The sequence below is a fragment of the Eleginops maclovinus genome, chromosome 6, assembly GCF_036324505.1.
Source record: "Eleginops maclovinus isolate JMC-PN-2008 ecotype Puerto Natales chromosome 6, JC_Emac_rtc_rv5, whole genome shotgun sequence".
Lineage (NCBI taxonomy): Eukaryota > Metazoa > Chordata > Actinopteri > Perciformes > Eleginopidae > Eleginops > Eleginops maclovinus.
In genome coordinates, this window is record NC_086354.1 from 12,504,469 (window position 1) to 12,516,620 (window position 12,152).

Sequence of the window (12,152 nt, forward strand, 5' to 3'; positions counted from 1 at the left end):
TTTGAGGTTTATGTAGGAATCGGATTATGGTCATAAAAGTACACCCCCTCTCTCTCTCCTGCACCCCCACCCTCCCCTCTCTGAATGGGGGCGCTGGAGCCGTCTGCCTGTCACCGCTTGCCTCTTTGTTCAAACTGATCTTGCTTCTCTCCCTCAGCGTTGCTGCTGGCGAGGAGGGGGTCGGAGGCAGCACCTTGCTGTGTGTGTATGTGTGTGTGTGCATATATTCCGACCTGGCAGAAATCGGAGTGTGTCTGTGAGGATTGAACGGCGCATAGGCTGCAGCTCAGCGAGGGGAGGATAACGTTGGAGAAGGAGTGAAAAGTCCAAGACGTGGAGCGCTTGTGCTCACACTTACCCGGTCTGTTCTGCCTCTGCAAAGTGCTGTTTCACCCTTGTTTCACCGTCTCTGCACCCTGTGGGAGCTTTGGGGAGCACCTGCACTGAGGCGCACACATTCCCGAGGATTGCACCATTGGGACGCGTCTCGGTTTACCAGAATAGGTAAGAATGAAGTGACGGAAATAATTCCCTTCGCATGCATTCTTTATGAAATCAATCATTTGGTCAGTGTGTGATATTTCAAGTCACCGGGTGGCAGGAGGTGTCAGAGACCGCTGAGCTGCTAGGAGAGGATTTTTGGTGCGTTCATTCGTTGGTTGCAATATACAATCGCACTTAAGAAATCTGAATTTTCAACTAACGCAAAATTTAGTTTTTCACATTGCCCATCCATCCATATCAAATCATTGCATATGTTAAAGGTAATAAGTATTTCCCGACCACCAATCAACGCATTACCACTCGCATGATCACAGCTCCAGCATTTGAGATGCACACAAATCGCACCCGGGTGGGATATCTTTAATTATTTACAGGTCATAGCTTTTAATATTGGTCTATATTTACGACCCATGTAGAGGCATGCATTAATCATTAATTCAGCAAGTAACCTTGTTGGTGTGTCCTTTACATGGTTTCCTCTCTGGAGAGGTCTTGTCTTCATAATAACTTTCGTTAACATGCACATACATATTTTAAATCATCCTGTTCAGATGATAAAATCAAAAGAAATCTGAGGGGAGGATTCCTTCTGTTGACTGATGCAATTGTGGAAGCAGATCTGAACACTTGAACAGGTGTTTGTGAAATCTATTATGTAAATCAGAGTCATTTGGAGAACAAACAACATGTGTTGAATATATGCCAAATTCAGATCTTATGTTGGTCCACTTCCAGAGCTGTCACCTGAGCATGACATCAAAGCCCTGTTATGTATAGAAACTGGATTATCAGTGCTCACACAGTATTTTATCTTTACATCAAAGTCTGTGCGCCTTGTGAACTAACTCTGGAAATACTAAATCACGGTGCAATGAGTGATTGCCTGTTGCTATCCACATGAACACATCTTTGAAATTCTTAAACAAACAGTGGCATTCACACATCACAGTGAAGGAGGAGAACAGTTTGGGTCACCTTGACAAATGAGCTGTATTGTCTGAGAATATAAGAGCCCTTGCAGCCTAATAAAGCCTATTCTTTTTTGGTTCAAAAGACTCAGAAGTCTTTTCTTCTTTGGACTTGTTAGTGCGGCAACCACCAGCTGTGTGTCAGGATGTGGTTAACCAGGCAACGCCACACTTTAGAACTACCCGAGATGAGGAAATGTAGCCCATGTGTGTGGGAGATAACAGAGCAGTAGTGCCTCTGGGATGAGCATGAGGAGATTGGTGAGGAATGAGGCTAAGAGGCCTGGCTGAAAGTTTACATGCATTTTTCATTCTGTCCGGATGTGTGCATGTGTGTCTGCGAAAGTGCATCCATGAGCCTAGCACGCATACAGTACAGTAGAGAAAAAGGTAGAGAACAAGCTCCGTTCAGCTGCCTCGCTGTCTGCTGCTGTACACTTTGCACTTAATGAGCCTCAGTGTTGTTTATCATGTCTGACTCTGAGACGGCTGCAATTCCAGGAGTCACTTTGCATCACTGGAAGATGGGAACAGGAAGTAATGTCTGATGCTTTTAGATACATGGAAGAATCGACAAAAAAAGAATTAGGAGGGTTTTAACTCATTGTTCAAGCAAAGATGTCAAATGTTTCCTTGTTTTTCTCAGTAATTGTGAAAGTTTCTAGCTTTCTTTTTCTCTTTTATTACCGTGAACTGAATCATTTTGGATTTGACTGAACAAATAGAAAAAAAATAAATCACTATCTTCTAGTGTTTTATGAATCAAACCAGTTAAATGAGGAGCAGTAACTGTTATGATATTAAAAATATCATAATTAGCTACTTTGCTATGCGTTGCATCATTGTAAGCTCAATACCTTTCTGTTTTGGGTTGTATTTCGAACAAAACAAACAATGTTTGAGACATAACTTTGGGCTTTGGAAAATTGTGGTGGGCATTTTTTACCATTTTATGACATACTATAGACTAGGACTAAGAAAATAATCTGCTGTTTAATTAATAATTTATAAAAAAAAGTTGTTAGTGGCAAGGAATAAAAGGAGGAATGCAAGTGTGAGCAAGTGAGCACTTTTGTCTCAAGTCTTGCTGATGGTGTATTCTCTGCCAGATCCAACTGTGAACTAGGCTGTGAACTAAAGTGGGGATTTTATGCTGTGTTTGAAATTTGTGGTGCGTATACAGCCAGAAGTGGAATAGGCGTTAGACTAACAATGACTTCACAGCGACTGGAGCTAAAAATGTCCACGTTTTCAGCACTGGACAGCTACCCAAATCTCAGAGCCCAATGCTCCCTCCTCAAACATTTGTCAAATAGAAAAAGAGCCCCGGATAAATGTTTTTTGAGTTGCTGGATAGAAACGTAATGGCTTTGTCTCTCCCTGGAATATTGAAACCCGAGTGAATCCCCAGTCGACAAAACCCAAAAGGGATTGGACAGACCGATCCATCAATCAACTCCAGTCTTTAGCCTGGGAGGGACTAAAGCAGCCCACCAGGCCAATCATTACAAGAGTAGATGAGACCACAGCTGAACAGCTCACCCGCACAAAGAGAAAGGTCCCTCTCTTTGTCTTTGGCCAGAGGCTCTCCTCTAAGGTAGTGACTGGTGCAAGACAAATGTTTGGCTTCGCAGTCGGCTAAGAAGAAGCTCTTAAAGGCATAAACAAAGTTTTTATCCTTGTATGCAACTCAGAGAGGATTAGAATGATTAGTAATTTTGATAGGGGTAGTTTATTGCATATGCAGCTGTTTTACATGTATTCTTTTCTCAATGGTCCACTGTTTAAAACACGATCACTCAGCACAATTTCCCTGTTATTGTTGATGTTAGAAGGAGGACATGGTTTCTGCTGCTGTGGGCCTCGGTGCTGCTGGTAAAGACTTGAAGGACAGAGTGTTTTTTTTGTCTTTCTTCACCTTGTTAATATTCCACAGACTCAGCACGGTATAAAAGATGAGGACGTTTTTGGATGTAGTCCCAGCACGATGCACAACTATGTTTTTGTCCATTATTCCATGTGATTTCACAGCTAAGCTTTTTCTTGACCACCTTTCCTTGTGGAGAAAAATATGGTTGTGCTCCGGTGGCCAGATCTAATAATAACGTGTGTATGTTTTTGGAGCCATAGACTAATATAGTTAATATGATGGCTCCGTCTCCTGCAGCTGATCCTTTATTGACTTTGTTACCAAGTGCTAACCTCAGAACCTTCACCTTTGACCTCTGGTGCTTTGACAACACAGCTGCAGAGGCTACTTATGTATATGCATCTAGATTAGACCTCTGGCTCCAAAATCATTATCCTCTTCAATATTGCTATTTACTTAATAATTTTACCTACAATTTATGGGCTCCTCATCATTCTTTAAAGCTGCTTGAACAATGACTATGAATTCAGCTTTTTATTATCTTTCAGCACTTTACTTTGTTTTGTTCTTCTCATCTTTACTGTTTTCTTTCATCAGCCTCCTGGCAGTTAAACAAAGATGGTGACCAGCTGGTAAACTTACAGTAGAGCAGTGTTAGACAGCTTAAGAGTCAGATGTTTCCCTCAGGATTTGGTGGAGACCAAACACAGAGCAAACAGCAAAGCGAATATTTGTTTAATGTATGCTTATGTGTCTGCTGGATTTCTTGATCAACCACTAAATGCAAACACTGCCTAAATAACGTATAATATAGGCCGTAAGAATAGGCTCAGGTGGCCAAAAATTAAATTAGATTTGTGTCAGTTACTATAAGTACTACTCATACATGTTTGATTTGATAGTTTTATTTTAAAACATAATTATCACATAATATGTTAAAATTATAAGACGCATAACAACTTTAAATGTTGTACTAAAGTATTTAGTATATATTATATATATTAATATTTGCTTTACATCTGTCTTTTTATTCTTCCTAGGCAGAAACGGCTAACCATTCTGAATAAAATCACCTCCAAGGACAAATACTCTACAATTCAAATAAAAATGTTCTTCTTTTTGTTAAGTCATTCTTTGAGTACAATAAAAACATTTTTCCTCTTCCAGTGAGGAGGTTCACTGTTAACAAATCACTTGATGTCAGTGTGTATTTGATTCATTTTGATGCATTACAGAACAAAGTGATGATCAATTCCACCGAGGTCACTTTCTGACGCTCCCTCGTTTCTATTTCCTCTAAAAGCTGTTACAATACATCTCACATATATATATGTGCACACTATATTAGATATGTTGATCTAATGTACTAAAAATAGATTTCTTTGTCCGACTCCCAGTTGGCTTACATACATTGTATCTCATGTAAAGAAACATACTCCTTTTGCACATGCATACCCAACAGAAACACGCACACAACGGTGCCGTAAAGTGGCTGAGAATAAGAAGGTGGAGAGAGAAAATGAGCATCATCTGCTGCAGTTCTGCTGAGTGTCGCTCTACAGCAGCCAAACAGGAAGCTCGTAACAGATGGATATTATAAGAGCTGTCAATCTCTTACAGGTTTGCACAAATTGGTGATACATGCATTAAACATTATTTCCTCTTAGGTTGCTGTGCAACACTGAATAATTAAAGAAAGAACAGGAACGCTGTAACTACCTACTTACAGTAACTACAAGCATTAGTCTCTTTTTCACTTCACTTGTCGTTTGAGGAGCCTTCAGAGTGATGTGAATTGCCTCCTCTCTGGGCCCTACTGCACGTACTTAGAGCCAAATCTAGTTGGCCTCTCCTAAGCGAGCCGGTTTAAATAACCTCTGTATCCATGCCCAGTGAGCTCAATGGTGTCTGTGTGAGAGGAAGGAGTGTGAAATCTTGAATCGCAGGGACCAGCTTTCCAGAGTCCTCTCTCCATCTGAAGCCAGCAGAGCTGTATGAGTCATTAGTTGCTTTGAGTGTGATTAGTCACCACACAGACACACCAAACACAATGTGTGTCTGTGTCTCTACAACACATCAGTGCCGTCTTTTTTTCTTCCCTTATAATTAAGTAAGGAAAATTGTGAAACTTCTGCCACAAATATATTAAGATGAAGCAACTTCTGCATGCGACAATTGAAGGAGAATGATGAAGCTTCCAACAAATTCTCTGAAGAGCTTTCATCATAGTAGTGAAGTAATGTCACAATGGTGATAAAATGACCTTCCTTTCATTCCTCTTCGTTCATCTCTTCCTCTCCCAGCTCACCACTTTGTCTGTCACTCATCCGGAGCTGTTATTCTGCTGTTCACTCCACCGCTCTCTGGAGGTAATAGGTTTGTGAGACATGATTAAAGAAAAAAGGAGGGAGAGAAATCACCTTCTTCATTCAGGTCCCCAGGAGGGGAACACAAGAGTGACAGTTTGACTCCTTATGGCTAAAACTGGCCCCGTTTCCATCCTGAAGTCTAAGAGTACAGCTTTGTAAAAGGTCCTCAGCCTCTTTTATTAAGCATCATATATTTTTAGATATTAATGCAGCTGCTTACTCTTGTCATTTTGCCGTCACCCAAGAAAGATATTGGAACTTCCTGTAAAAACAGAAAAGAATTCCCATAGGTGCAAAACGAGCTTGAGCTTTTTATTTTAGGTGCAGAAAGAAAAACATTAGGGTTTCTTTCCTTTTTTTTTTACTCTTTTATTGCTTCTGTAGGCTATATGGTTTGGAAGGACTCCAGCAACATTCCCAAAAGCATTGGTTTGTCCCGAAGTAAAAAATATTGTTTGAAAATATGAAAAATAAAACCTTTTCACAGGTATGTTTTTCTATAGTTAGCATGAAAGCGGGTTATTTTATAAAGAATGACATTTGAATTCCATTGTTATTTAAAAGTGCATACTGTTGTGTAGCTTGTTTAGAGTCTCTCTTGTTCTGAGTGAGTCAGCTGAAATCACTAAAAAGTCAACTGGAGAACTGGAAGTTCGTGTTAATTTGCCAGCCAGTCATAAAGTTAGGCTATAAAATGTGTCAGTAGCAAAATCACCAGTCACCTGTTGAGAGTCAAAATGATTTCAGTCCAGTTCTTCCTGAAGTCCAGGACCCATTATTAAGATTACTATGCCTATGACAGGAAGTCTCCCTCTGTTATTTTTGTAAAATTCATTATGCGGGTCAATTCACAAACTGTAATACATGTCACTTACTGCCAGCTGCCAGTTTGTGTGTGTGTCATTGTATTGGCATGTGTGTTGTAATGCATAACGCCAATGTGTTTGTGCACATGCTTTTTGAACATGATGCAGAGGGTGAAACTCAGTGACCTACCTTGGGCATCGCTGGGGTTAGTGCTGGGCTTTATAGGAGCTGCAACATTACAGTGGTGTGTGTGTGTCATGAATCAACATGGGACCCAGCTTGGCCTGATTAAGGCAGTCTGTGAACACACGCACGCAGACACACACACAAACACACACACACACACACACACACACACACACACACACACACACACACACACACACACACACACACACACACACACATACACACACACTTCAATGTAGCATGATAGAGGCATTGTCAGCATAAAGCTGTCGTGCTGTGCTCACAAATGCGATTTGCCTCATAGCCTCAACAGCAGCTGACATGATTTCTTCCACACTCTTCATGTTTTTTCCTTCAAGCAATTTTCCCACCAACTGCAGAACTGAAGGAGATTTGGGTCGAGGGGCCCCGTCTTGCCTGCGTCATGATGAACATGAGCCCAGTTGGTCTCCTGCTTCAACAGATTGACAGCTTAGTGCTGAGCCGTAATGTAGGTCTGCCAACCTCGTCTGTTAGCTCTCTTTGGATCTCTGTCACTCCGCTTGTCCGCACTCACAATGAGCTAAGAATGCATCCTATTCAGACAACATCGTGAAAATGTGTCGGACGGACATCCACATTGATGTCCACTGAAGCATTTTAGAGACTTCTGGCTCTTTTCTCCTCAAGACACAGCTGTGCCTGTGAAAGTGAAGAGGGGGGCGATTTAGAGGGAGGTGTTCACGACATCTGATGTCTCCTCCTCAACAAAAGGAGGTGTTGGTTAGTATGCGGCTGGTGTCATTGCATAGCCAATGCACTGTATGTTGTAAATCCCCTCTGGTAAAACTTTGAAAGGCGCTTGTCTATAGAGCACACAGCAATGTATGTTGTTAAGCAGCCATAGAGATGTCCATAGGCTGAACTCTGTATTCTGTTGCTGTGGATAGTGGCTTCTGGGCCCCGGCCAGTCCCAGATTTTCCAATACAACACTCTCTAATGCTCTCTGCTTACAATGCTGGGCAAACTCCTCGGTGTCATGACCCTCTCCAAGACTTTAGAAATCTCTTGTCACCCACCCAGCTAGCTCTACCAATGGTCCGGGCCTTCTACATGCAAAGAGTCCAATGGCTCGACCCCAATCTGTCACAGCCCATCACAAGGTCCTGACCCACCTTCAGGATGGGTTGCCTCAAAGTGTGTGGCACAGCAGCGTCTCACCCACACTAGAACCCTCCTTTTTCCAAGAGACCAGACTTGGTTGCCAACGATTAAAAATCCCTCAACAAATTGTTGTTAACGGCAGTGTAGTTCGGCAGGTGTCACAGAGTGCTTTACTTATCTGGGAGGAATGTTTCTATTTGTCTCACACACTCCAGTTTTATACGGTTGAAGGTTTTACTGCGCTTTCACATGGTCAGAGAAGAGAGAGACCATTATTCCTGTAATTTATAAAGGGTTGCACTGGTGTTGCATAATCTTCTTTTTCAGCATCAGGGATGCTGAAGGGTTGAGCTGCTGTTACCTTGGTGAATGCTAAAAGGTCTTCTGATTTCCTGGATAAATGATTTACTTTATGTCACTGAGATTGAGACAGTCCAAACATGTTGGACACAAACTCTTAATTTGGTCTATTGCAACTTGTTGTTGATTTTGCCAATACAGTCAGGAAAATATAAGGAACCAATCATTTTTAAATTAATAACTTAAAGGTATTTGCGATGCTAATCCTAACTCCCCTTAAGATTAGCATTTAAAGTAAAGCTTTCCTTCATTTCATACCAGTGCGGGGCAATAAAACTTTCAGGCGTCTTTCCATTCAGCTGAGAAGCTTCGGGCCCCAAGCCAAATCCTCTAGCAAAGTCAGCAGCTCATTTCTGATGCGATAGGATTTCCTCAATATGTTGTGCTATAGTATGGTCCCAGAAGTGCCGTCTCACTGCCGCGTACCAACACTTAATCCAGTCTTTTACTTTTTGAGTGGTTGTCATACGAGTCGATCATGTTTTTTACTAAGACATACCACTCTGTGTGTGGTCTAACATCAAATCAGACTACACAATGTCTGATGGGCAGTTAATAAGACCAGTCTGTGCTGGATGTTAAAGAGGCAGCTGTAGCTCAGAAAATGGAAATGGCTGTGTGAACAAAAGCATCTGCTTGATGAATAGCATTGAATACAAACCGGGGCCTCTAAGTGCCCTCACAGATGCAGTTTTGTTTATTTCTGATTACATTATAACACCAGTAAACAAAATGGATACAAGACATTATCTGCCCCTTTGTCAAGGCTACTAAATCACTTAATTTGCCTGAGAGGGAAGATCCTGTGTTCAAGGCCATTTCCTTGTATTTTATTTTATGAATATGGCCACAGTGCAGTTCAGTTACTCACAAGAGAAGATTAAGCAAAAATAAAGCACAATCAAATTGGCTCAAAAACATTGGGAAGGTAAGCAGTTGTTTTTGTGTCATACTGCTTGGACACCTGTGGATGACAGCTACTCCTCATCATATGTTCCTCTAAAAGAGCACCTTTATTGTGTGTGTGTGTGTGTGTGTGTGTGTGTGTGTGTGTGTGTGTGTGTGTGTGTGTGTGTGTGTGTGTGTGTGTGTGTGTGTGTGTGTGTGTGTGTGTGTGTGTGTGTGTGTGTGTGTGTGTGTGTGTGTGTGTGTGTGTGTGTGTGTGTGTGTGTGTGTGTGTGTGTGTGTGTGTGTGTGTGTGTTAACATCACCAACAGACTAAGAAGAGCTTTGGGTTTTAATTGGTGTAATTCATTTTGAAGAGGTTTTGTTAAACCAAAACAGCTGTGCAGGGTTTTTTTTAGTCTCAAACAGGAGCAAGCTATGTTCTGCATTTATATCGCACTTATATTCTGCTTCTCATTTAATGATTTGCACACACCCACAGGACAAAGCCCAGCTACTGGTCCTGACTGTAGGTTTGATGAATTGTAGACCAACATATTTATTTATTAAGAATTTCATGTTTTTTAGCATGAAATTTCAACGTATACATGCATGTTACAAAGTTCCATTTTTACTTCCTGTTTGTATGCAAAAATCTAAGGTTTACCTCAAGGACAAAGCGTGGACACAAATGAATGAACATATGTAGTAATGCCTTGTGCTGGACATGCATACATTTAGGAAGATAAAGAAACTTTTATCTCAATTTTTTTTTCATGTAACTAAACTGGAAGATGAACATATTTCTACAATAGGAACATGAACTTTATTGTCTGGAAGTGTGTTGGACACCGTGTATAAAGTCTTTGTTTTTACACTCAACTATATTTCAACCTCTATATGAGGCCTTTGCTGTTTTCCTTCATCATCCAGCTTCAATTCTGTTTCCTATCCTCTGTCTCTCTGCAGGTCCAGAATGGCGCTTAATCTGTGTGCAGCTGGGCGGCAGATCGTCTTTGCTCTGACGCTGCTGCTTGTTTCAGGAGAGGGTAAGTCATCTGTCTCTTACCTCCACTCATTGTTTCCCTAAACTGCTGCATCTCCAGGAGCTGCAGGAAATTAAGGAAAATAGTAACAGGTAATGTCGGCACACAAGTGGGTTTTGTAAAAAGAGATAGGGAAGAGAAGCAGCTGGAGCAGATTACAGAAAACATCAGCTCCCACATCCCATAGACATGAATACAGAAGACAGGTCTGCACTAATTTGGTTGTTGAAAGAGAGAGCTGACATGCTGGGGGTATTTGCAGACATGCTCTGTGGGACTGAACTGGAACAAATCCAAACCCATTTCTGTAAGTTTAGTCAACCATCTGTTCCTTACAACTATGCATAAAATTCACAATTATGGAACAAAAAGATAAAACATCTCAGAGCCGCAGGTCTCTGGTGGGAAGTATTGCAGGTTTGAGGTCCCACGTGCTGCCTGCTGACTGCCTGTGGTAAAGATAAGTTTCTCTCCTTATTACTTTCCCTGCATTTGTTATGCATGATGGGAGCTGGTCAGCCTGGATTTTCATTAAGTGGATAAACAGCATACTCATTTCCAAAATTAAAACATTACTTTACTTGACATTATGTTTGACAGCTGAACGTCATTACTCCACATTAAATCGGGTTGGTGTTGACTGCAAAACAGCTACATATATACAAAATTACAGAGTAGTAGAAAGCATCATTGTGTTTCATGTTGTTTTAAAATTAGTAAAAGTATATCTGTTATGAATCATTATAGTTTTGATTCCGTAATGTTGAAGTTCATCACAAAATTGCCCTCAATCAGTCAACAATGTACCAGGATATACTGAACTAGGACATCTTGATAACATCATTTAGTTTGAGTTTTAATGATGGACAGCTGGCAAACAGGGTTGCAGGTTAATGGTAAATACTGAACATCAATCATCTCTGCACCATTCTGTTAATTACAACATGTTCAGCCTGCTAAAAAGAAAACGTGGATTTTAAAGGTCTTTGTTCCTGATAAAAACTTGTTTCGACCTTGGCTACTCGTAGGTATGATAAAGCTTAGTATAAAGGTGGAAACATGAAATGTACTCCTAAAGTTACGGTATTTTTGCTCACCTTTTTATAGAGCTATAAACAGAAGCACACGTGGAAGTATATCAACTATTGCACTTAAGAAAGAAATATATTTTTTTTTGGTTTACAACATTTTAAACAACTGAGCAAACTGCCATTAAAGAGTGTGAGATGCAATTAACATGTTTTGGAAAAACAGAGTAATTAAACATTATTCATCTTATCAATGGTCACTTTCCTCGGTCAAAACTGATCATAAACCCTCAGCAGTATATCCCACTGTATGATTTGTTACCTTTATTTCCTTATTATATGTTTTGGGCAACATTAATTTTGGCATGAAAGGACCAATCTGAATTGGCCAGGACTGTCCATTCAGTTTAATAAACATTGATATCAGCCTTGAAAGCCTCCTTGCGGTTTACAGCTGATGGACTCTGAAAGAGGCCTGACAGGAATAAGAGACGGCATCTGTTAATGATAGAGAGTATCCTTTCATGTCACCAACAGCCCTCGCTTTGTCCCATCTGTCACCACCACCATGCTACAGGGTACACTTGTCATCCAAAGTCTCTATTTTCCCTCCATCTTCATCTCCAGTTTTCTCTCTCTTGTTCTGGCTCCCGTGCTCGTCCCTGGTATTTGTGATTCTGTGATTACATCTGATTTTGGGGGAAAGCAGCAGAGGCTCAGCTCAGAGAGATGCTCTCAGGGGGTTCAGCTTGTGAAAGCCATCCAATCTAAATGCAGATGGAAATATCTTACGGGGATTCATTTCCTCCATGTGCAAAGTGCCATGCAAAGCTTTGTTTTTGTCTTACTCCTCGTTATGCTCATATTAGTTTCTACACATTGGTGCATTTGGCTAATGGTGACAATTTGAATGAAGAGGACCAGAAAAGAAAAGTCACGATCCTTAAGCAAATTTGCTTTAAGCTCATTAAAGCTTTGTTAT

At 40.9% G+C, this 12,152-nt stretch overlaps 1 protein-coding gene across 1 annotated transcript in view; it reads left to right on the plus strand.

The window, feature by feature from the left end:
* LOC134865462 (neurocan core protein-like) overlaps nucleotides 1–12,152 on the plus strand; it is a 48,814-nt gene that overhangs the window by 12,830 nt on the left and 23,832 nt on the right. The window contains exons 3-4 of the mRNA XM_063884990.1: nucleotides 158–504; nucleotides 10,066–10,145. Coding sequence (XP_063741060.1) covers nucleotides 10,073–10,145 — 73 coding nt within the window. The 5' untranslated portion in view covers nucleotides 158–504; nucleotides 10,066–10,072. The remainder of the gene's footprint in view (nucleotides 1–157; nucleotides 505–10,065; nucleotides 10,146–12,152) is intronic.